This window comes from Xyrauchen texanus, chromosome 20, assembly GCF_025860055.1.
Source record: "Xyrauchen texanus isolate HMW12.3.18 chromosome 20, RBS_HiC_50CHRs, whole genome shotgun sequence".
NCBI classification, from domain to species: domain Eukaryota; kingdom Metazoa; phylum Chordata; class Actinopteri; order Cypriniformes; family Catostomidae; genus Xyrauchen; species Xyrauchen texanus.
The window spans coordinates 4,543,193-4,567,629 of NC_068295.1; the positions used below are offsets into that span (position 1 = coordinate 4,543,193).

Genomic DNA, 24,437 nt, shown 5'->3' on the forward strand with positions numbered 1-24,437 from the left:
CATCTCCAACTAATCGATTATGAAATTCGTTGTCAATTATTACTATTGCGTGCAACCAGAGAAGACATTGCAATACAAAGCTGTGTTGTAGCCTGATCACGTCAAATTAAAGCTCAAAACTCTGTTAAAATATTATTTTTCTTGCTGTGGGACTATAGATTCAAGAGCAGTGGACAGTTAATGCATTATCTTGCCTTATTAAATATGTTGGATTAATAAAAATGTATTAGTATTAATAAAAAGACAACTTTCATTAATCATTGACTGTTGGCTTGTATATGCCCTTTTCCAGTTTAAATTTGACTTATCTTCCCGTTGTTCATTTTTATTCAATTTTTTTTGTTTCTTTTTTTTAGAAGTGGCAAATATGTATACAAGCCCACTATGAATAAAACCTGCTGCCCACAGTACACCATCAGGTAAGAAGGCCAAATAATACTTCTACTGTTTATGTTTGATTAATGACTCAATGATTAGAGTCATTGATTTGAAGCAAATATCTCATATTTGAATACATTATTGAATACATTTTGTTATTGTGTATATATCTGCATCTTAAATGTCAATGAACTATTAGGTGGAGGCAACTTTACAAATATAATTGGTCCCAATCATAATAATCTTTAAAACAGATTCCATAAAAACATATTGAACTTGCTGTTTTGCAGGTGCCATGCCTTGAACTTCCATCCATCAAAAACTCATAAAAAGACCTTGAAGAGGGTGAACAAATTCCTCTCCTCAGGAGAGATGCCTGTAGAACAGAATGATGGGGGGCAAGGTGAGTGTCATTTAATGGATAACTGGCCACTAAGCCCACATCTGTTGAACTTTAGGACTTACGTTGTAATTAATCTGAAAATGTCTGCATTCCTTCACATTCAGAGATGATACAATGAGACAATGGGCCTTATTGATAAAACCCAAGCAAAAGGAATTAGTGTGGAACAGACGTAAAACCATTTTTACATAAATTGTCAAATTGAGTTTAATGGGTCATTTTACATATGGATTGGTTTATGTTTGATTTACGCAGATATTATTTTCAGCTTGTGTTCCAAAAATAAAGCCTAATTTGCGTTTTGCATGCTCTTCTAAAGATTGAAAATGCAAATAAGGAATTTATAAACCCATTTGAGCCAATGTAAAACAGTTGCAACACCTGTGTATCTGATTTCTACTGATATAGCCTCTTTCTGTTCCATATATCGTGTTCCGATTTGATCTGATATGCCATGCCAGGTGTTTTAGAAGAAATCAGAGGTCGCCTAAAGCCTCTCTCTTCCATACTTCAGAGGACAGTGGCTATAGCTGCAGGAAAAACCCAGTCGTTTTTGACAGGTGCGCTATCTGTGCTGAAGGGGAGATGTTAAAGGAATATTCCGGGTTAAATTTCAAGTTTAGCTCAATTAACAGCATTTGTGGCATAATGTTGATTACCACAGAAATTGATTTCAACTTGTCCCTTCTTTTCTTTATAAAAGGTAGAAGTCTAGGTTACAGTAATGCATTTACAATGTAATTGAATGGGGGGGGTGTACGTCATGCCGGGGGCTCCCCTGCCTGAGAGAACAAGGGAGGAATGTGGCAGGGCAGGGCCGGGTCGTGATCATACACACCCGGTCCCTTATCAGGCTAATCAAGCATCCGAGAGGGATAAAGGCCGACTGCGGAGGATTGTGTGGGAGAGAGAGAGATCGTTTACGGACATGTCCGTCATGTGTGTTTGTGTCTGTTTAAGTTTTCTCATTAAAATATTGTTTATATAATCAAGCCGGTTCTCGCCTCCTCCTTCCCATTGAACTACCTATACAATATTCTAAATAATTTTTGTGTGGTAATCAACTTTATGCAACAAATGTTGTCAATTGAGCTTAACTTGTATTAAACTCTTAATATTCCTTTTAACCAGATGCCCTTCAAGTCACACTTGCCAGACTGAAACATCCATCCGTCATCCATCATTCATTGTATCACTGTCGTAAACCTCAAATATTTTAGCGTTTTGGATTTTCTATATATATCAACTTTATTTTTATGAGTTGAAATTTCTGTTGTATGGTTTTATCCACAGTCCCTTCCCCCTTTCAAACCATTGAGATGGAATTTTCATTTTTGGGTGAACTATTCATTTATGGGTAGGTATAGTGATGGGTATAGGGACAGGGATAATAATAAGGGAATAATTATTTGATGAGTAGCTTTTACCAAGAAGGATATTAATCGAAGAAAACATTCTATTTGGCTAAATGACATTGTGCAAATAATTTGCCTGCAATCATCAGAGTATTAGAGGCATCATTACGCCTTCAGGAATGGTCATATTGCATATTTGTGTGTTCTTTAGGAGAGCCAATGGACTCCATGCATGATGAAGGTATTCGACCACCTCCTCAAGACCCTCTGAAGATATACAACACTGATGAAGAGGACATCTCCACCAGTCCTGACACAGAAACAGACACCAGATCAACTACATCAGCAACTCCCAGAGAAGATGCAGCAACTGTCCCAGAAGATAAAACCTCAAATGTTGCACCCAAACCAGGTCTGTTTCATAAATGTTTATAAAAACCTGTAAACCGTGCATATTACTGTTTTTGGTTATTTGAGATATTTTGATGTTGCCCTTACATTTCGAGTTGTTTTTACAACTTGAGGGATGATCCAAAATTTTTGTTTGTGGTATTCGACAGCATGCCACAGATGATGTTAGTAAACATTAAGCTTTAAATGATAGTTTCTGAATTTTGAAGAAAACATGAGTGATGCTTATCAGTCGATGAGATTTGTTTCCACCAGGTGAAAATCACAAGTTTCAGTACTTGGAAAAGTTATAGCATGCCTCTCCTCAACAAGCCACATGATTTGAAGCATCATTCAGGCATGGGACAAGAAAAAAAAGGGGTTTAGAAAAACCCTAAGTATCATTAATAGTAATAGTGATTATTGCCTTAACAAGCACCACTTAATAAACCTGGAATCAGTGTCAGAAATAAAGTTTTATTTTTATTAAGGGGCAACGGTTGCCCAGTGGAATTGATTTTCAGGGGCATTGTTTAATTTTTAAATAAAGACATTGTCTGCAGGGGACCTACATTTAATAGATTTAATATTATGAAATGTATCAAAGGTTATAAAACTGAAAATGCAGTGGAATTTCCTTTCGGGGCATTTTTTTACCCGACTTTTTAAAATATCTGAAGCAATTACCCCTTTCAGTGGCATTTTTGCCTGGCATTTTACCATTGAACACTAGAGGGCAGTATGTAACCAGAAATAAATGTGGCAAACTGCATGAGGATTTTAAATTGTTCCCTGCAGTCACATATGCTATCCTGCATGCCACTTCACTTTGTAAATCAAATTAACAAAATTTATTTTGAAACTTTCCAGTCTCATCAGAAGTATATACTGTGAGTAAACAATTCACTTTCCATTTGGAGTGAAGTTTTTTTGGAGCAAAACATGTGATAATACCTTCTATATTTGGAGCACGAGGACTATACAACACTTGTGTATGAATTATAGACAAATCTAAAGGCCCCTGGAATGAACACCCCCTAAGAACGTTCCGGAAACAGGAAGGATTTATGGAGGCTCCCAAAAGGAGTAGAAAACTCTCGCTCTCCGGCTCCAAACGGAAACTTCCTGGTGACAAATTTATCTCCGCTTGCTTTATGACCATCTTTACATATGACTTATGTCTGTTGTTAATGTTGAAACAGACAGAGCTTAATGACTGATACTTCAAAGGAGATCAAACACTCCAGTGACAAACATGTGAGAATCTGTAAATGACCTCTCTGGATATTTGAGCTCAATGTAATGGAGCGAATACATATGAAATACAAGTCAGCTTACTCCAAAGTTCAAAGTAACGAGAAACAAAGCAAGAGAAATTAGAACTAGATTTGCACATTTTTTGAAGACTGGAGTTAGCCTGACTATTTACCCGCTCATTATTTTGTATGTCATAAAATTAAGTGATGGGAAGTGCAATTCATTTCCGCAAACAGGTGCTTTCGGACAGTTAGTTTCCATTAACCGTTTCAAAAACCGATTCGGCGGTTCTTTTACGTCATCCAGTAATGACGTCTCTAGTAAGTAATTCTAACATCACAGAGTCATGATTTTCATGCTTAAACATTTAAATAAAGTCATATGTGGTGGTGGCGTAGTGGGTAAAGCACAGGGCTGTTAATCAGAAGGTCACTGGTTCGAGCCCCACAGCCACCACCATTGTGTCATTGAGCAAGGCACTTAACTCCAGGTTGCTCCGGGGGGATTGTCCCTGTAATAAGTGCACTGTAAGTCGCTTTGGATAAAAGCGTCTGCCAAATGCATAAATGTAAATGTAAATGTAAATATGTGAACACTTATTATTACATTTTATTCAATTAAGTTATTATAATAATGCTGTTTCTTGTCATCAGTGTTTCATTCTGTGATCCTGCATGTCAAATACAACTGACAAATATTGATTACATCTTGGATAAGTTTCCTATATTTAAAGTTTGCAACTAAAGCACCCAATACTGAAAGTGATGCACAAACACAGATTTGTTCATGTCTAAAGCATATAAAGAGAATAAACTAGTTTTAATCAACTCACCAGAAACCATGATTCATCTTATAGCAATTTAAAATATACACTGGCTGTCAAAAGTTTGGAATAATGTTCAGATTTTGCTCTAATGGAAAGAAATTGGTACTTTTATTCACTAAAGTGGCATTAAACTGATCACAATGTATATTCAGGACATTAATAATGTGTAAAATTACTATTACAATTTGAAAATAATGTTCAACTACTAAAACTACTTCAAAGAGTTTTCATCAAAACTCTTCCATGTGCAGTAATGGCAGCTTTGCAGATCCTTGACATTCTAGCTGTCAATTTGTCCAGATACTCATGTGACCTTTCACCCCACACTTCTGTAGCAGATGTAGAACTAAACAAGAGGAGAAGCACATCAGAGTCTCTAGTTTGAGAAATAGACACCTCACATGTCCTCCGCTGACAGCTTCATTGAATTCTACCCGCTAAACACCAGTTTCATGTACAACAGTAAAGAGAAGACTCAGGAGGACTTATGGGAAGAATTACAAAGAATAAGACACTTTTGAAACAGAAAATCAAAAATAAAAGGTTTGAGTGGGCAAAGAAACACAGACATTTGACATCAAATAATTGGAAAAGAGTGCTATGGATCTTAACCCCTTTGAGCTTTTGTGGGATCAGCTAGATTGTAAGGTGCGTGAGAAGTGCCCGACAAGACAGTCACATCTATGGCAAGTGCTACAGGAAGTGTGGGGTGAAATGTCACCTAAGTATCTGGACAAACTGACAGCTAGAATGACAAAGATCTGCAAAGCTGTCATTGCTGCACATGGAGGATATTTGACAAGAACACTTTGAAGTAGTTTAAGAAGTTCCAAATTGTAATAGTAAATTTACACATTATTAATGTCCTGAATATACATTGTGATCAGTTGAATGCCACTTTGGTGAATAAAAGTAATAATTTATTTCCATTAGAGCAAATCTGTACATTATTCCAAACTTTTGGCCACCAATATATATTATAATTCTAAAAATTGTGTTCAGCAGAAGAAAGAAAGTCAGACACATCTAGAATGGCATGAGGGTGAATACATTTTTGGGTGAACTATTAAAATAAGTTAATGGTAATGGTAAGGACTACAGTGTTGCTCCCAGTAGGTCATTCTATTTTGCTCTCACTTGCTGGATTTTTTATACAGAAAAGTGTATTCAAGAGTGTATTCATAACTTGTTTTTTTTTTTGGTACGTTTGAGTTTGTGTTCAGGGGGTTAGGGTGCCAGTAGAAGCTGGTCCAGATAGTAAAAGTTTTTCTCCACACCCCACTCTTCTTCTTTCCATATGTTTTCCTCTCATAAAGGAGTGTGCCAGCTCTAATTCACCCAATCCTGAGTCATCCCCGCACAGCAAATATATATTACACTGTCCCCTCAGGGAACCAGAGACTGTGCGTGTGTGTGTGTGTGTGTGTGTGTGTGTGTGTGTGTGTGTGTGTGTGTGTGTGTGTGTGTGTGTGTGTGTGTGTGTGTGTGTGTGTGTGTGTGTGTGCGCGCGTGTGTGTTGAACTTGTATTTGAAGGAATGTGTCTGTGAGTTTTTGCTGTTTGTACTTTAGTGAGTGTGTGACTGTATTACGGTAAATGTGTGTCCATGAGTCCTCAAGGAAAGGCAGTTCTGATGTTTTTACGAACTGTTACTGCTAGAGAGGGAGAATCTGTGTTCCGCAGGAACAAATGTGTCAGAGTTTATCTCCCTGTTGCACACAATATCCCGCTTTTAAGAGCACGTGTTTACTACTAATGGTCTGTGTGACCTTGGTACTATCAAGTCAGCATTATCAAGTCAAATTTGATAATATTCAATGTTTATTCTTTATCATTTGATGGTTACCCAATTATTTATTCATAAAGATTACATTTTGCAATGTTAAAATAACTGTCACAGTTAAATACATTATTATGTGCTATACTGCACTAAAAAGCCAAAACGCAGTAACTACTGCAACACTGAAACAGACAAATGTCTTAGTTGAGCCAAACCCATCTGTCACAGGACAGATCATAGTTAGAGACTCGATTTAGTTCATAACTAAATTTGGACTATTTTAAGGGGTCGTTCAGACAGAAACACATTCTTGCATAAACCTCTTCAACTAAAGGGCATTTTTGGGCTGCCGCCTGCAATTTTTCACCCTCAAATTAAAAAATTCATCATTTACGCATACTGTGGACTAATTGCCAAAAAAAAACAAAAAACAAATTGTTGCTAGAAATGTTTTTGTCTTTATCCCCTTACATCACAAATTGGCAATCTAAAATGGAGGTGGTTCTTTAACGCATTTTAGCTCTCACAGATGTGCTCGTCCATAGACATTCAGTCTAATTTTCAGTTCATGTGCCACCCCCATTGTTTCAGGCATGTACACAGAGTTAAAGAGGTTAAGAAATGCTAGATGCAGTGCAATGAATACAACAAAACCTGGGTGTCTTGAGACCTCTAAAAACAATGCACTCTTGTATGAGACACTGAAAAAAAGGCGAGACGCATTGCCAATGGTCAACCATGTCCATTTAGCACACGTTTACGTTGAAAAAACTATTTTAAAAAATGCAGATGGATGCAAAATGCATTCGGTGTGAACGGCCCAATACTGTGTTTTTCCCATGCAGTACAGTTTAAAAGGCAAATTATATTTCATTAATAGCAGTTCACTTCTGCATATTAGGCCGAACTGCTTTCGTACAATTTGTGAACTCTACTGGAGTGGACACTGTTGAGATTTCTTGGTGCGCCCTTGAATTCCCCAAACGGCTTTCACAAAAACCACAAGTACCAAACTCTTGATTCCAAACAGACTTAGACAAGGCCCTGAATGCTCTTTTATGGTACTCTATCACACTTTTAACAGTGCTAGTCGGCTCTGACCCGCTCAAAGCTCGGCCAAACAGTGAGTAACAGAACGCAGGCCATTTTTACCCTGGATCTGGCCCAGCATCTACTCTGGCTCTCGCTCTCGTGTTTACTCTGGTTTGCAGGGAAGCCATTCAACATCTCTATCTTCCCGTGCCGTATTTACAACCCCAGCCGGAAACATTACCACTACTAAGTCAACTGGATGTATTAACAGGAAAAGAAGGAAGAATGGATGTTAAGAAAGAGCTAATTGTCTCAATGACTTGCGCTCTTTGTGTGAGAAAGTCACAGAACGGCGCTTAGGGGTCTCGAAGGAGGTCCCACGCCTCATGTGAAGTGTGTAAAGGCCAGATTTATTTGAAAACAGTGTAAATAGTCTATTATCACAACGTTGTAAATCAGGAGAAAAATGTACAGTTTAAAAAAAAAAAAAACATTTGTATTGAAAGTGTTTCTAACAACTTGTATCTGGTCAAAGTTGGGTTCTGAATATGTGAGTGCAATTATCACTCAATGTTTTATGTTGACAAACTTCTAATAGCCAGAGTTCAGTGAAGTCATACATTTAAGAGAAGCTCTGTTCTTGTGGGTTTGTGGGTCCATGGTAAAATCTCACCCCAAAATCAAAAAGAAAAAATCATATATTTTAAAATAGTTAATTACATTTTCTGTAAAGTTAAAGAACCTATTTTAGGATCATTAAAATTTTTGAATTGGGATATTATTTTAATGACAAATTAATTTTCACTTTTTTACAATTTGCAAAATAATTAAATAAAAATGTTTACTGTAAGGCACAATCAAAAATCAATGCATTTTTTAGACGAATACATCATGGTAGTTTTTGTTGTACTTCCTATAATTGATGCTGATTTAATTAACCTATTAATATTTTAACTATATTGCAATATAAAGAACCTAATAAATCACCACCGATGTAAGTAATAGGAATTACAAAAAATATAAAGTAAAATGTTTGGACAAATGGGGGGACGATATGTGCTCAATTTTTATGAAAATAATGTCATAATGCAAAAAAAATAAAAATCGCAATTATACATTTTCTTTAAAAAAAAACTATATATATATATATTGTGAGACTCACTTGAAAATTGCTTCATTTATTATAATAGAAGCTTTCTAGATTTCTCACTGTTGCATGATAAAAAGCTTGCTGTCAGGACATGGTGTAAAGCTCCAAGTATGTTGAGGATCTTAATGGTCCTAGAAAATAAATTGCTTTGTCTTTATGCGAATTATAATGACCCGGACATATTCATGACAGGCTTTGTGAGAGGCACTGTTGTTGTGTTGTCCGTATGGCTCAGCTGTGTTCCTCCTTGTCCCTCTCTCTTTTTTCTCTCTCTTAGAGAGGCTATTTCTCCTCTTTCTCTCCCCCCGTGGGGTGGTCGTGTTGATGGCAGGCTGGCAGGCTGACGCTCGGCGGCAGTTGGCACAGGGACAGGCAGGAAATGGCCCTGCTTTCCTTATTGCTTCAAACAGGATGTCAATGTGTAAACTGTTGACATGGGTTGCCGGGAGCACTCTGAGGGGCTTGAATCAGTCCAGGGACATAGAGATAGGGGGTTAGAGTGAAGAGAGGGTTATTGTACAGTGTACTTGGAGACAGATGTATATATTTAAAAATGAAATTTCACAAATGAGCTGTTTATTTTGCACAGTCCAACAAATTAATCAGTCACTGTTTGGACGAGCTGCTGACAGGGAATGTAGGTTCTTTATCTGGGCTAAGTTCAGCATGGCTTACGATTTGTTTTGTGACTGTTGTGCAGATTGACCTCTAGGAGGGTCAGAGAAAATGTTTGCAATGGTGGAAAATGACAGATCTCATTATAAATGTACTTGTTTTACACAGGCTACTTGATAGCTCACACGTCAGTGTTTTATTATGCTGGCTTGACGAAGCCATTGCCTCTTGAGACAAGATCCATCCATCCATCCATCCATCCATCCATCCATCCATCCATCCATCCATCCATCCATCCATCCATCCATCCATCCATCCATCCATCCATCCATCCATCCATCCATCCATCCATCCATCCATCCATCCATCCATCCATCCATCCATCCATCCATCCATCCATCCATCCATCCATCCATCCATCCATCCAGTTTTGTGGTTCTGCTTTTTAATGCTAAATTCTTTCAAATCACTGATTATTAATTACACAATGCCCCCTTTTTGAAGGAAGTAATTAACCCTGATCATATTCCATACCAACTCCTCCAGTTTCCTCCAGGCCAAATTAACAACATTTAAACTTGCAAGTGGCCTGAAAACTCCTTGCAAAAGCAGCGGGAGTCAACAAACAGAGCTCATGTTGTTTTATAGCTGATGATGTCATGATGTCAGAGCAGAGAAAATGACTTCCAAATAAACGGGAGGACTTGCGTTTACTAGCGCAAGCTAGACGACTCATTTGTACTGCACAGAAAACCATGCTCATAAAAACTCACTTGAAGATCACACACCTCTACAGTTAACGAACAATTCACAAAGTCTAATTCAAATGCTTTTATTTTGCCTTTATTGCAATTTTTTAGGGCTGTTAATCAATTAAATTTTTTAATTGAATTCAATACATGACATGCTGATTAATTAATTAAATTAATCACTGTTAACCGCATATGATTATTAGCAGAGAAAGACCCCAAAATAACAATGATTAAATATATAATGATAAAAATGTTTTATGTCATCTATACTATAAGTATTATAAATTTAAATTAAACACATTACATTATTGTGGTAGACAAGTAAAGCATTGATAATCAATACAAAACGTGGCTTTAGAAGACAATATATTGTTCATTTCCATATTATTGAATATAAGCCTATCATTGGCCTACAGTCCACAGCAATCCATTTTGCAATGAATTTGACAATCTGTCCAAGATAGATTTATTATAATGGCTTTCTAAGGACACGTCGATGTATACGTGTCAGACGGACACTTGGAGCGTCTCACTTTGGCTGCCTCATCATAATATTCATCATAAACACAGCGTTTTATGTTGCTGTGTCAAGTTAAATGTTGTTTGAAACTTAGAAAAGGACGTCTCGAGATTCAGAATTGTGCTCCATCCAGCTTTGTTTGAATGCAAGAACACGTTCTCATCTTGTGCTGTAACTAGTGTCAAGCATGCCTAAGTGTGGTTTGTTGTCTGTACAGCTGTGCGTTGCCTATGCAGCTGGAGTTTTGCTTACAGCCCCCTGCTGAAAAGTGGAAATAGTGCAAAATCAAAAATATTTATAAAAACATTTCTTTGCTATACTTTTTTTTTTTTTTTTTTTTATCCTAAAGATTACTTACAGGTTTAATTAAAAGAAAATCCAGATTTTTTAAATGGTCTTTGAATTTCCGACCCCACTGTACATCCATATTCCCAGTTAAATGGTGCCAAATGTGGGACATACCCGAGACCTGTTATTAATTATACCTCTTCTATAGTATTCTAGTAGTGATTCTGAGCGACATGCAACACATTTTATGTGATGCTCTGTAAGCATATGTTTAGTTTTGCAAGGGAAGACCCTCTTGTTTCAATTTGAGGTCTCAGCCCTCAGGATTTTATTCTTTATAGAAAGTGGGTTTTAGACTCCTGCTGCTTCTTTTCCTCCCCTCTTCTTGTTGCTCAGAGGTTCTTCAATTTTCCGCTGTTCTGAACTATTAATATGACATAGTTTAGATGTGGGTGTGTCCTTACCTTTGGACATGCGCTCTTAAAACTTTAATGTGGCACATGAAGACATTATGATTAACAAAGCTGTCTTAACCAGTCGTAAGCATCATCGTAAGGTCCAATGATTCATGCATGATAAAAAATCATATTAAGAAAGTAAATACTAAATGCTAAATATCACAAACTGATGAAATTTCAGAGGTGACGTGAAGATTTCAAGCTTTTGTAGTGTAGAACACATCAAGAAATTGCAACATGCTGCTACACTATATTTAGTTGTTCAGCTTGTTTCTAGACATTGTTAGCATGTGACTAGGCATTGCCAGCATATTTTATCATGTTGCTTGGCATTGCTAGCATGTTTTAGCATGCAGTTAGGTATTGCTAGCATGATTTAGTATGTAACTTGGCACTGTTAACCTGTTGCTAGACAGCTATGCATTGCTAACATGTTTCTAGGTCTTGTTAGCATGTTTTAGAATGTAGTTGGGTATTGTTAACATGTTTAGAGAGTAGATATTTGGCATTGCTAACATGATGTATCAAATTTCTAAGCATTGTTAGCCTGTAGCTTCTAGCATGTTTTAGCATGTTATTTGGCATTTATCTGTGATTGCTAGCATGTTTCTGGGTCTTGCTAGCATGCTTTAGTATGTAGATAGCATTGCTATCATGTTCAGCTTGTTTCTTGGCATTGTTAGCATATTTGGCATTGCTAGCATTTTTAGCATGTTGCTAGGCATTGCTAGCATGTAGTTAGGTTTTGCTAACATTAAGCTAGGCTTTTGTAGCAAACTGCATTTTTTTTACAGTCATTTGGTAAATTCCTAATCGCATATTCTTAATCGCAGGTAAGGGAGCCGACCTCAACAGACCTCTCTGTCGAAAAGCTAAGGACATTAGGAAAGAGCGACGACTTCAAAAAGAGCAACAGAAGCAGCAAGAAGGGGCATCTTCCTCTCCGAATCCCACCCCATCAAAATCTGTATCTAATCATCCTAAATTATTAGAGGAATTCATTTTGGAGTCCTTACCGAATGACCCTCTTCACCGTTTGGAGGTAAGAAATTAACTTGCATAGTTGCCTTAAATGCAGCTGACACCTTTTAAAACCACATAACTAAGAATAGTTTCATCAAAAATCCATTTCTTCAATGGAACACAAAATTTGAATATTTGAAGAATCTTGATGCAGGTTTCTTCCATGTAGTGACCACATACTGTATGTCAAACTACAAAAAGGACCATAAAAGTCTTCCATGTGATAATGCGCTTTATATCATGCCTTCTGAAGTCATACGATAGAATTGTGTAAGGAACAGACCAAAATGTGTAAAAAAAAAGATTGCAAAGTTTTGACACAGGCGAATGACATTAGTGAATAGCCACCTTCATCTGTTTCATTCACAGTGCTATTATATGGCTTCAGACGATATGGAACATTGTGTTTAAGTCATGTGGACCATTTTTATGGTGCTTTTGGTCCTTTTTGTAGCTTCTAGTCATTATATGAAAAATAGTCTTTGTTACAAAAAAAAATTTACAAATATTGGCAGCATACAGGTTTGAACAGCATGTGGCTGTTGTAAATTATGACATAATGTAATAATAATTTATTTTGGTTAAGCTATTTCTTTAAACATGCAAATGCAAGAGAGGAAATTGCCCTTTGTATAACATCATACGTGAGTTAAATATCTATACTGATCTCAAGAGTACAGCTATCTTCTACAGCATTTTCGTACTTGTTTATCCCAGGCCATTATTTTGACATGGTTTTGAACAATCCTCTCCTGCTTCTGCTGCGATTGGTTGGGTGAGGTCAGCATAGGTAAACAGCCAATGTTTTTGCTTACTAAGCAATTCTGTATGAAAGAGCACCTTATATCCCAAACGTCATTGTCCCCGGAGACGGCACTGGGCCGATTCATCCCTCAATTAACTTGTTGACTAGATTGATTTGATTGACTGCAATATGTCATTCAATTACTTTAAGTGGATAGCAGTCAATGTCAGCCTCATCTGAACAAGGTTAGTGGTTCGCTTTAGAGACAATACAAGAGGAATTCCTCTATATTTGCAGAATTCATGTCCAGGACTAAAAAAGCTAGTTTAAAAGCACTTGAGTGTTAAAGACATCGTTCATCCAAAAAATAACATCTCTTCAATTGGGCTCAGAACATACACTACACAAGTATGTGAATGCAGACGCTTCCAGCAATGCAAGCTCGTTGTTGTGCAAATATACACACTGCACTCTCTACGTTGCCACAAGGAGCGCTTATGCGGACGCAAGTCAATATATTGATTGCAACTTCTGGTTGTATGACATATAAATGAGAGCTACGGCAGAGGGGCAGAATTTCAGTGAATAACTGTTTAAATTTCATATCATATATCATCATTTACTCACCCTCATGCCATCCCAGATGTGTATGTCTTTTTTTCATCTGCAGAACACAAGCAAAGGTTTTTAGAAGAATATCTCTGCTCTGTAGGTCCATACAATGAAAGAGAATGGGGGTCCAAAACTTTAAAGCTCTAAAAGCACATACAAGCAGCATAAAAGTAATCCATAAGACTCCAGTGGTTTAATCCATGTCTTCTGAAGTGATCCAATTGGTTTTGGGTGAGAATAGATCCATTTTCAATATAAACCTTGACATCGGCAGTCTCCTTGGCGATCATGTTTTCAAACTCGATTACACTTCCTAGCAAAGTGTAATCGAGATTGTAATTCAAGGTAATGTGTTTGTGTTCTGCAGAAAAAGAAAGTTATACACATCTGGGTTGGCTTGACGGGTGAGTAAATTATGAGAGAATTTTCATTTTTGGGAGAACTATTTTTAAACGGATGCATTTATACTAGTGCACATTATCAAATACTTCCTTTCAGACCTCACTTTATCGCTTGTGTGTCAGTGTTTGTGTTATTTCATTGAAATTTCGTAAAGTCGTTAAACTTTGGATAAGGACTGTAGAGACACCCTGCCTAATTAGATGTTTACATATAAGCGATCATACACATGTGGAGTGTTTTTAACAGACCCACCACAGTCTAAAAGAATAGCCCACCACATTGAAAATTTGGTCATAATTTCTCACACTCATGTTGATTTAAACCCCTATGACTTTCTGTCTTTAGTGGAACACAAAAGAAGAAATAAAAAACTTTTTTTTTTTTTTTACCATGTAATTACAAAGAATGGGTACTTCTTCAGAAGAGTCAAATGGGCCACTTTTATAAAACATTTATAGTGCTTTTGCATGTTTTTGTTTTTTAGAAGCCTGAGGCTTCAGTCTCCATTTATTGTAATTACACTCTAAAAAAATGCTGGGTTAATAATGACCAAATTTGGGTCATTTTGGCAACCGAACGCTGGGTCCAATAGGGACTAAATCAACGCTGGGTTGTTTTGACCCAATGGGGTTGGGTTAAAAGTTTAAAACAGCATGCTGTTTTTTTTTATCCAACTATTGCTGGATTAATGTATACCCAAATTGGGTTAGAAATTTAAACTAGAATTCTTGTTCATCAAAATCACTTTACCCCCTCCCCCAAACACACACTACAATACTACAATAACAATCAAACGGTAGAATTTTAAGTTACCAGTCTGTAGAAATTCACACACTCGGGAACACTTCTTGGGATAATTAATAATTAAGAGGTAGAAAGCTTTCAAGTAAATCACCACTGTGCATTTTGCTGAAGCACTTCTCTGTGAATGACAACAAAAGCTTGAAAGCACTGATTGTTTTCTCCAAGCATCAGTATGTATGGAAATTTGATGGTATCTGTTGCACCGTGCAGGTAATGAGCCACTGGTACCAACCTGGAAAAACAGAAATGACTGTGAATCAATGCATGAAGACTAAGTTTAAAACCTAACTACACATCTGGCAAAGTACTCATGACACTTTACAATAAGATTGTATTTGTTAACATTAGTTAACTAAATTAGTTAGGAATTAACAATATTTTGAGTTTTTAAAATAGTTCATAATGCATTAAGTAATGTTTTCAAGCGCAAAGAATGTAGTGATACTGTATTTTCTTCTGAAGGCAACCCTAACCAAACACCAGCCATTGGAAACCTAAGGCCCTTTTTACATGCCCAATTTTTTTATTGTCTCCCGATTTTCTCCTCAATTTGGAATGCCCAATTCCAAGTGCGCTCTAAGACCTTGCGATGGTGTAGTGACTTGCCTCAATCTGGGTGGCGGAGAACGAACCTTAGATTACCTCTGCGTCTGAGACTACCATTCTGCACATCTCATCATGTGGCTTGTTGAGCGCATTACTGCGGAGACATAGTGCGTGTGGAGGCTTCACGCTATTCTCCTTGGCATCCACGCACAGCTCACCTCACGCCCCACCGAGAGCAAACCACATTATAGCGACCACAAGGAGGTTAACCCATGTGACTCTACCCTCCCTAGCAACTGGGCCAATTTGGTTGTTTAGGGGACCTGGCTGGAGTCACTCCGCACTCTCTGGATTCAAACTCGCAACTTTACTTGCTGAGCTACCCAGGCCCCCTTTTCATGCCATGTTAAGAACAGGATGATGTACCAAGGCCATGCACTACTACTAATACTGCTAATTTATAGTTGTTTGACGTATGGCTGTTGATGGCAGCACAACAAGATTAAGCAGCTTTTTTAAACAGGATGTGTTCTTGCATTCAGAAACAGCCGAAAAGAACAGAATCTCCAGATGTGTTTTTCAATGTTTCAAATAGGGCTGCACGATATGGAGGGAAAATACGTTATCCAATAAGTTGTTGGATGATGCGATATTCGATATTCCTGTGATGACTTCATCGGAGTGCACCGAACATCATAACCGCCCAAATAAAATAAAAATACAGTCTATCCCAGTGATCACAAAATACTTATCTTTTGTTCTGAATTGTATTTAGACTCTGTATAATATCTAATTTTACCATTAGCTATGTAGCAGATATTAAAATTCATATTTAAATATTTGTGTTTTATTTTTAAAAAGCACATGAATATAAAGTTAATTTCACCATATTATAGTATATCCTTAAATGGTCTGTGTTATGAATTAATTAATTTTTACACTGTAATTCATGTTCATGTACATTTTATTAGTTCATTCAATGTGGGACTTTAAAAAAATAAATAAATAAATAAATGTTGTCCAGAAGCGCTTGCCGTAGACCTTCGCATTAGTTTAACGTTCCTGTTCTCAGTCGACGCTGCGGCTGCACTTAGGGGAATGATTTCTCAGGACAATCCATTCATTGAAACCCATCCTTTGATATATCCGAAGCGGCCATTAAACAAGCAATGTTAGAGTTTCAAGCCGGCATTTGATCTCATTATTATCTGCACAAATGCGGTTTTGATACTCTTTAATGCTGTGTGTGACAGATTGAGATGCCATTTAAACTGAGCGGGGCACAGTGCATGCTCTCTCTGCTTTAGCAAAAATAAGAAACATGAATGAGCATCAGAATGTGTTGAAAGATACAGACTTACTGAAATCAAATGTGCCTTCTCTCCGCTTATATGCACACTGCACGCCCATGCGATTATGTGCATTTGCGATATTTCGATATATCATGCAGCCCTAGTTTCAAACTATTAATTTGACAAAGCATCTTAAACATTTACACTTATGCATTTGGCTGATGCTTTTATCCAAAGCAACGTACAGTGCACTTATTACAGGGACAATCCCCCCGGAGCAACCTGGAGTTAAGTGCCTTGCTCAAGGACACAATGGTGGTGGCTTTGGGGATCGAACTAGCGACCTTCTGATTAGCAGTTATGTGCTTTAGCCCACTACACCACCACCACTAAACAAAAACATGGTTAACACAGTCATGGATACGACATAGATATTTATGGTTACTTCAATATTACTGAAGTAAAACCATGATTCATTTTTGTAAGTATTACTAGAAGCATGTCTGGGTGTCTAGGGAGCAGAATAGCTAGCTTAGATGAAAATGTGTGCATAAGAAATTAGTTTAACACAAAAGAGCGTCTTGACAATGAAAATCTGAAAGATGTGATCAAATAAATGTGTGTATTAATCATGGGATAAGCAGAATAATTAATTCCAGAAGATTGAATGCACAATTGTAGTGGCGCACTGGTCCGTCGTTAATTATTACTTATTAAAAATTATAAAATAATTTTGTTTAAAATGACTTGAATGTCTCCAGCGCCGTCTCTCGTGCTCTTCAGTCTTAACGGAGGTTTGAAATTTCATGTGGCGTCCGCAACACAGCACCGCTTGGTTACAGATTATTCAGTGAATAGTTATAAACCCAAGCTGCAAACCTGAAAATGTGTTGAGACAAACAAATTTGTGGTTATGTATTTTATACATGGTAACAGCGGTATCAGCGGAATAACTGAATCCAAACCGTTGAAGTTTTGAAAGTTAATGCACATCGGAGGCGTAACGGCCACTTCACGCCGCATTGTCACCTCAGGATGCGCATTCCTTTTCAGTAATTCAACTGTCTGTCTCTAATTATTCCTTCATATGTTACAAAAATTATTAAATAAACAAGTACATTAACAATTTACTACCTCAAGTTTCCAGCGTTGGTGCTCTTTCTCTCGTTCGGCAGCCTTCACAAAGATTTGAAACTGTAAGTAAACGTACGAGGTATATGGTTACTTTCACGTCCGCTTTCCCAACTCAGCATACTGGGTTACTGGTTTAAAACGTTTACCAACCTAGATTGGGTCAAATCAACCCAACTTCTTCACCCAACAGCCTTAACCCAGCGGTTGGGTATAATATTTTTAGAGTGTAAATGGGGGGAAAATGTCTCCTTTTTGTGTTCCATGGATGAAAGAGAGACATGCGGGTTGAGCACAATATAAGGGCGAGTAAATGTTGACAGAATTGTCATTCTTATGTGACCTATTCCTTTAACTCTTTTAACCAACAAAGGTTCGCAAGCAAATTACCATACAATTTAGTCATCAAATGCCTCTAAACATACCTGTAGAGGGCAGTAGTGGCACACTATTACTTGTCCCCAATTTGTACTTCTTTCCAAACCCCAGTTTGGAAAGTGATTGCTTCTGCCCTCTTTTACCCCTCTTGTAATTTTAAATCTCTGAGCTGTTATGACAGCGCTGTGCTCTCTTTGTCTTGGTTCCTCCTCACACACTTAATTAAGTTCTCCACAACTCCAGAGAATGACCCAAAAGATTCAAATATTTTTTTATCTGAAACAAAAGTTGCAAATATCTTCAATTAACTCGGCCAGGCATTAATATGAGCGCTTCAGTGAAGGCCAAATAAAATAAAACCTGAAGTTAAATCCCCCGGCCTTGCTCTTCTGTGAACTTGTAAACCATAAGCACCTCGTCCAATGAAAACGTCTCCATGAGAGTTCTTTAAATTAGGAACAGATTTGCCAGTCAATTAAATATTTTTGTTTGGAGAATTGGATTTTTATTTGCCACCTCACTTTTTGAGGCCAGCGTGCCCTTGTGCAAACACAGATGATTCTGGTAGATGTCAAGCTCTGTTTTACTAATCAAACCTTACATCAAATCCCACACAATGCACTTTAAACTGATGTCAGACTTTCACACCCATGTAGAATTTGGAAGATGCTTTGTCTAAGTTTGGCTCCAGACTATTCATGAAATCACTTGACAGTTATGTAATGTAATTAAAGTAGTTAGCTACGTTTAATTACAAATGGACAAAAACGCACCATAAAATTAGTTCATACGACTTGTGCGCTGTATTTCAACTTGTCTGAAGGCATATGATAGCGAAGGAAATATGAAATTCTGTTATTATAAATCATTATTCACTAAAAATCCTCCGCATTCCAAATTTTATTGGCGCAAATGCATATTGGCACGTCACGTTTGGTCACAAGACATACAGGAACCTATGGTGTTTAGTGACATTAACATCAAACCATTTGCAACATGTTTTGACACGCAAAGTTTGAACATGTCTGTATGTTATTATTGCAAACCGCCCAATAGTTGCTAGCAAATTAGCTTAAAAAGAGCTACTTTGGGGGCCTGGGTAGCTCAGCAAGTAAAGACGCTGACTACCAAACCTGGAGTCGCAAGTTCGAATCCAGGGTTCCTTAGCAACCAATTGGTCCGGTTGCTAGGGTAGATAGAGCCTAAATTGGGTTAACCTCCTCGTGGTCGCTATAATGTGGTTCGCTCTCGGTGGGGCACGTGGTCAGTTGTGCGTGGGTGCCGCAGAGAATAGCATGAAGCCTCCACATGCACTATGTCTCCACGGTAACGTGCTCAACAAGCTGCGTTGACTGTCTCAGATGTGGAGGAAACTGAAATTCATCCTCTGCCACTCGGATTGAGGCAAGTCAAGTCACTACATAACTGATGTCAAGATTAACATTCAGGACTTCGAGCGCATTGGGAATTGGGCATGCCAAATTGGGGAGAAAAGGGGATAACCCATTTTTTATCCTTTGAAATGTATATGATATCCAAGCTATGGTCATTGTGGTTATTTCTTTTCATTATTTCCTTTTTTTTTTTTTACTATGTTTACTGATGTGATATTATGAAGCTAGTTCTACTGCAGGCTGAAAACTCAGGAAGTTTCTTTTGTAACTATATATAGTAAGGAGACACTTTGTTGAGACAGTTTGACTGCCGGTCTGGGTTTAATCATTAGGATTAAATGTGTGTTTGCCTTTTCCACATCTTTATCTATGAATCTTTCTTATTAAATTTTTTTTTAGGGAAAAAGCTTTTTTGTTTTTATAAAATCTGTTGAGAAAATATGCAACATGTATTTTCCGTGCAAATTGTATTTGCATTTGCGTTTTCTATATGTGGACGCATAAATGGTGACTTAATCCAAATGCAGTTGCAAATTATGTATTACCGTTTGCATTTTTGTTTACACAAACATACAGGGTCGGCCAAATTTCAAATGGAAAAGTCCATTTGTCATTGTATTTCCCATGTCTTATGAGGTATGACCCTGTCATATCGAAATAGCAAAAGCAATTACCCCGTTTGGTATTTCATTTCCTCTGCACCCCATATGGAGCCTGCCAAAATTAAAATGCCAGCTCATCTGCACCAAATATCATGCCATGATCCAAATCACTGAGATCACATTTTATCCCCATTCTGATGGTTAATGTGAACATTAACTGAAGCTCCTGACCTGTATCTGCATGATTTTATGCCCTGCAGTGCTACCACATGATTGGCTGATTAGATAATCACATGGATGATTGTTGGTGCCAGATGGGCTGGTTTGAGTGTTTCTGTAACTGCTGATCTCCTGCGATTTTCACAAACAACAGTCTCTAGAATTTATGCCAAAAACTAAAAAACATTAATATTAGGCCGGTGGTTTTTAATTTTATGGCTGATAGGTGTGTGTGTGTGTGTGTATATATATATATATATATATATATATATACAACTTAAAAACACGCCCCACAGTATAATCTCCCAACACTGATTGACAAGTATCGGTGTTAGGCATCGGAAATGCAAGTGCAAAGGTAGTTTTGAAGTTTGGTATGCACCATATGGGATGCAGAGGAAATGAAATGGCATACAGGGTAATTGCTTTTGGTATATCGATATGACAGGGTCATAACTCATATCATATAGGAAATGCAGTTGCAAATGGATTTTGCTTTTTCATTTGAAATTTGGCAGACATTGTACGTTCATGTAAACGAAAATGCAAACAGTAATACACGATTTGCAATTGCATTTGGATTGTAATTAAGGACAGTAAAAATCCTTCATAATTTTTTTTTTTATAATTGTTTATACATCATGGTAGCATTTCTTGCTTTTAAGTTTAATTGATCCAGATGCATAACATAAATGAAAATTGAGTGGGAAAATGTGCTTAATTGCCATGTAAATAAATCTAATGGCCCTTTATATTGATGTCATTTTCTTTATGTGAAATATAATTCATTGTATTTTTCTTTTGATTTTACGATGAAATACGACCTGTACAAGTTTTTTGAGATTCACAACATTAGACACATTTTATAGATATGCAAAGAGTAAATCTAAAGTACGGGGGTTTTTCTTGAATACTTATGCTGAATCTCACCCAACCAAACTAATGCTGTAATATGATAAATATGGGTTTACTGTTCAAGTGTTTTTATTTCATTTTCCAAATGTTTACTTATCTTGTTGGGCCACAATTCTGACTTGAGCAAAATGGGGCACTTACACATTAGAAAAAGTTTAATTTTATTGGACTATAATGCGTAAAATGTGTTTTGAAGGAGTGCAAAGAGCCGTGTTTGAAATCAAGCAGGAATACAGCAAATTGGATTTCCGAAAGCAAAACTGGAAAACTTCAGCAACATTTTCTCACATTTGGTCACTTTTTCGCAAAGTTTTTTGCAAATATATTTTCTTTTATGAACTTGGGACACACCATCCACTTTTGAAATCAATGGATTCACTGCCTTCTTTTGCTTGGCATAAACTAGTGTGTAAGTGCCATTTTAAGCAACCATTCATTTGGAAAATGTATCCTATATAGAAATTAATTAAAAAAACTGCATGTACAACAACTTTATTCATTTTCTGCTCCAAGTTATAATATCAGGGTTCCTACAGTCATGAAAAATGTTACAATTTTGTGATTTCTTTTCCAGACCTGGAAAAGTCATAGAAATGAATAACATTTTCATTCGGTTTGTCTCTACAGTAATTGGTAATCAAATTTTTGTTGTTGTTGTTGGTATAACCGGCTCTATAATATTTAGTCTGTTAGAATAGATGGTGTAATCTCTGATTTGATTTTAAAAATAATTCTCATCAATCACAAATGACTGGAAGTCATTGGTCAAAACATGTGGGAACCCTGTTATCTTCTCAAGTCTTGAGCCATTAACTGTGTGTTCTTTTAGCTTCTTTCTTGGAAGATCTCATTTTTCTTTGTAACCCTTTTGCTGTTCATCATCCTCATGTTGAAGGTGAGGCTAGTGCGCTCCAATCCACCCAGTCCACAATTCAAAGCTTCATTTGATGCCTCTTACCAAGTGTACAAACTCTACCAGATGGCCATTCACAAGGATCCACCTGAAAAAGCTACCGAGAGCCAGGTTAGAGGACCTAAAGCTCAGGGGTCAAGGAAGTATGCCGGTCTCTTAGGGGTTGAGCACATTTTAGATGGCCTTCTTGCTGAAAATAACAGCTACAGCCAGCCTAATCTGGTTGGGTCTTAGCCGGTCTCTCAGCCTGGTCAGTTGGCTGGTTTAGGATAGGTTTGGGTCACTTTTTAGCTGATCAGTCTGGGAGACCAGCTTAAACCAGCATAGGCTAATTTAATGTTTTTATTTCATTAGGTTTGCTTTCACTTTTGTCTAAGAGCCGAATAATGTTTTGAGGAATACTACATAGAACCGCTGTTAATCGTGACATCAGCTTACATTTGGAGCGATTTGTGTATACAAGAAGTTGACCAGGAGCAGAAGAAGCTGATAGGAGTAAGGAGGTGATGTATGGGCCGGGAAAGGGTCCAAGGTGGGTGGAAATCTAAATGAACATGAGGGAGAAACGAAAACCTGTTCAACTAAAACTGGAAGCAAAACATCACAGTGCACTTACTTTGAATGAAAAGTTTACCCCAAATATAAAATCTGTCATTACTCACTTAGATGCCATTCAAAACCTATCAGCTGTTATTTTTCAATTGAACACTGAAAGAAAATTTGGAAGAATCTGTATGCATCTCATTCCTCAATGTCTCCAAAAAGGACAAAGATACACCATAAAAGTAGTCTATTATAGGGGTGTGTAAAAATATCGATTTTCCGAATCTTAAATCCCAAGATTGATATTTTACTCTATGCGCAGTGCTTTACAATAAGAGGAAATCACTTGCATTTGCAAATTTGTGTGAGAAAAAAGTTATATTAGACTAGAACTTTACTAGAAGTAAATGTTTAGTTTTCACTCACCAGTGATTGTGTAGTATAGTGGTGGAGTATTCGACAGCTAGATCCTTTCACAGCGTTTTGAGGGTAAAAAATGTTTCCGTGCAATGTGTGTCCAAAGACGAGATCCACGCAATCCATTTGTCAATGAATAATGTCTCTTTTAATATCCTTTCTGTTCTCTACAGCCAGTTGTTAGTAAAAAAATAAATAAATAAGCATTTAATTCTAATCATGCATAACGGATGATATAAAGCCATTTGAGTCTCTCTTGTTAACGTGCTCATTTACTGACGCTCTTTATAGGAATGCTGGTTTTCTTAAAGAAACAATGCTGGTTTTTAATGCATGTTCTACAAATCCATGTAAATACTTTTAAATAGGTCAAATTGGGACGGTCATTCCACAAACGTGGTACAGTGAAACCGAAAGTCCGGGAAAGTGTTTTGGTGCCTCTTTGTGTTGGTACAACAAGGCGATGTTCATAAGCCAACCGCAGGCTTCTAGTGGGCGTGTAGATCTGCAGAAATGATTTTAGGTATGCTGGAGCAGATCCAGTGACTGTTTTGTATGCCAGCATCAGAGCCTTGTATTTGATGCGTGCATCAACCGGCAGCCAGTGGAGAGAGACAAAGAGTGGTGTAACATGTGCTCTCTTTGGTTCATTAAAGACCGACGTGCTGCTGCATTCTGGATCATTTGCAGAGGTCTAATTGCACATGCAGGGATACCTGCAATGAGAGCGTTACAGTAGTCCAGTCTAGTTATGACAAGTGACTGAACAAGCAGTTGTGTGGCATGTTCAGAGAGGAAGGGTCTTATCTTCCTGATATTGTAGAGTGTAAATCTACATGATCTTGCAGACTTTGAGATGTGGTCTGTGAAATTTAGCTTATTATCGATTGTCTTGAGCCTGATATGCTGAAAACGGCTCTGTTAATGTTTTCACATTTAAAATTATGAATGACATACTTGTAACCGCACATTTCTCCAAATGGTGAATAGTTTGCTCCATTGGAAATAACTGTTGGTCTGTACAACATTTCAATCATAAAATAGTGGGCAAATATTGCATGTTTAGTTATATACTGACATCTTACATAACACTCTTAACCTGTACTGCTGACACTGATGCATGCGTGCTGCGCGACTCTGGAATAATCCACAAGGTTCCTGCTCAGCTTCTTAAATTTGAGTTCCGCCTTCATCAATTTGATTTGGGTATCTCAAATGACATTGACGAGCGGTGTTCGACTACTGCGCATTCTAAAAACTAAACTTTCTTTAAACCGTTGTCATTTCTGGAACAACTT

General features: G+C 37.3%; 1 protein-coding gene across 4 annotated transcripts in view; it reads left to right on the forward strand.

The window, feature by feature from the left end:
- Nucleotides 1–24,437, forward strand: part of LOC127660531 (arginyl-tRNA--protein transferase 1-like) — a 117,418-nt gene that overhangs the window by 7,577 nt on the left and 85,404 nt on the right. The window contains exons 3-8 of one of the 4 annotated variants that reach the window (XM_052150841.1): nucleotides 357–419; nucleotides 669–781; nucleotides 1,243–1,341; nucleotides 2,348–2,548; nucleotides 12,037–12,245; nucleotides 22,162–22,290. In XM_052150841.1, coding sequence (XP_052006801.1) covers nucleotides 357–419; nucleotides 669–781; nucleotides 1,243–1,341; nucleotides 2,348–2,548; nucleotides 12,037–12,245; nucleotides 22,162–22,290 — 814 coding nt within the window. The remainder of the gene's footprint in view (nucleotides 1–356; nucleotides 420–668; nucleotides 782–1,242; nucleotides 1,342–2,347; nucleotides 2,549–12,036; nucleotides 12,246–22,161; nucleotides 22,291–24,437) is intronic. The other 3 variants (XM_052150842.1, XM_052150843.1, XM_052150844.1) reach the window with 3 other exon arrangements.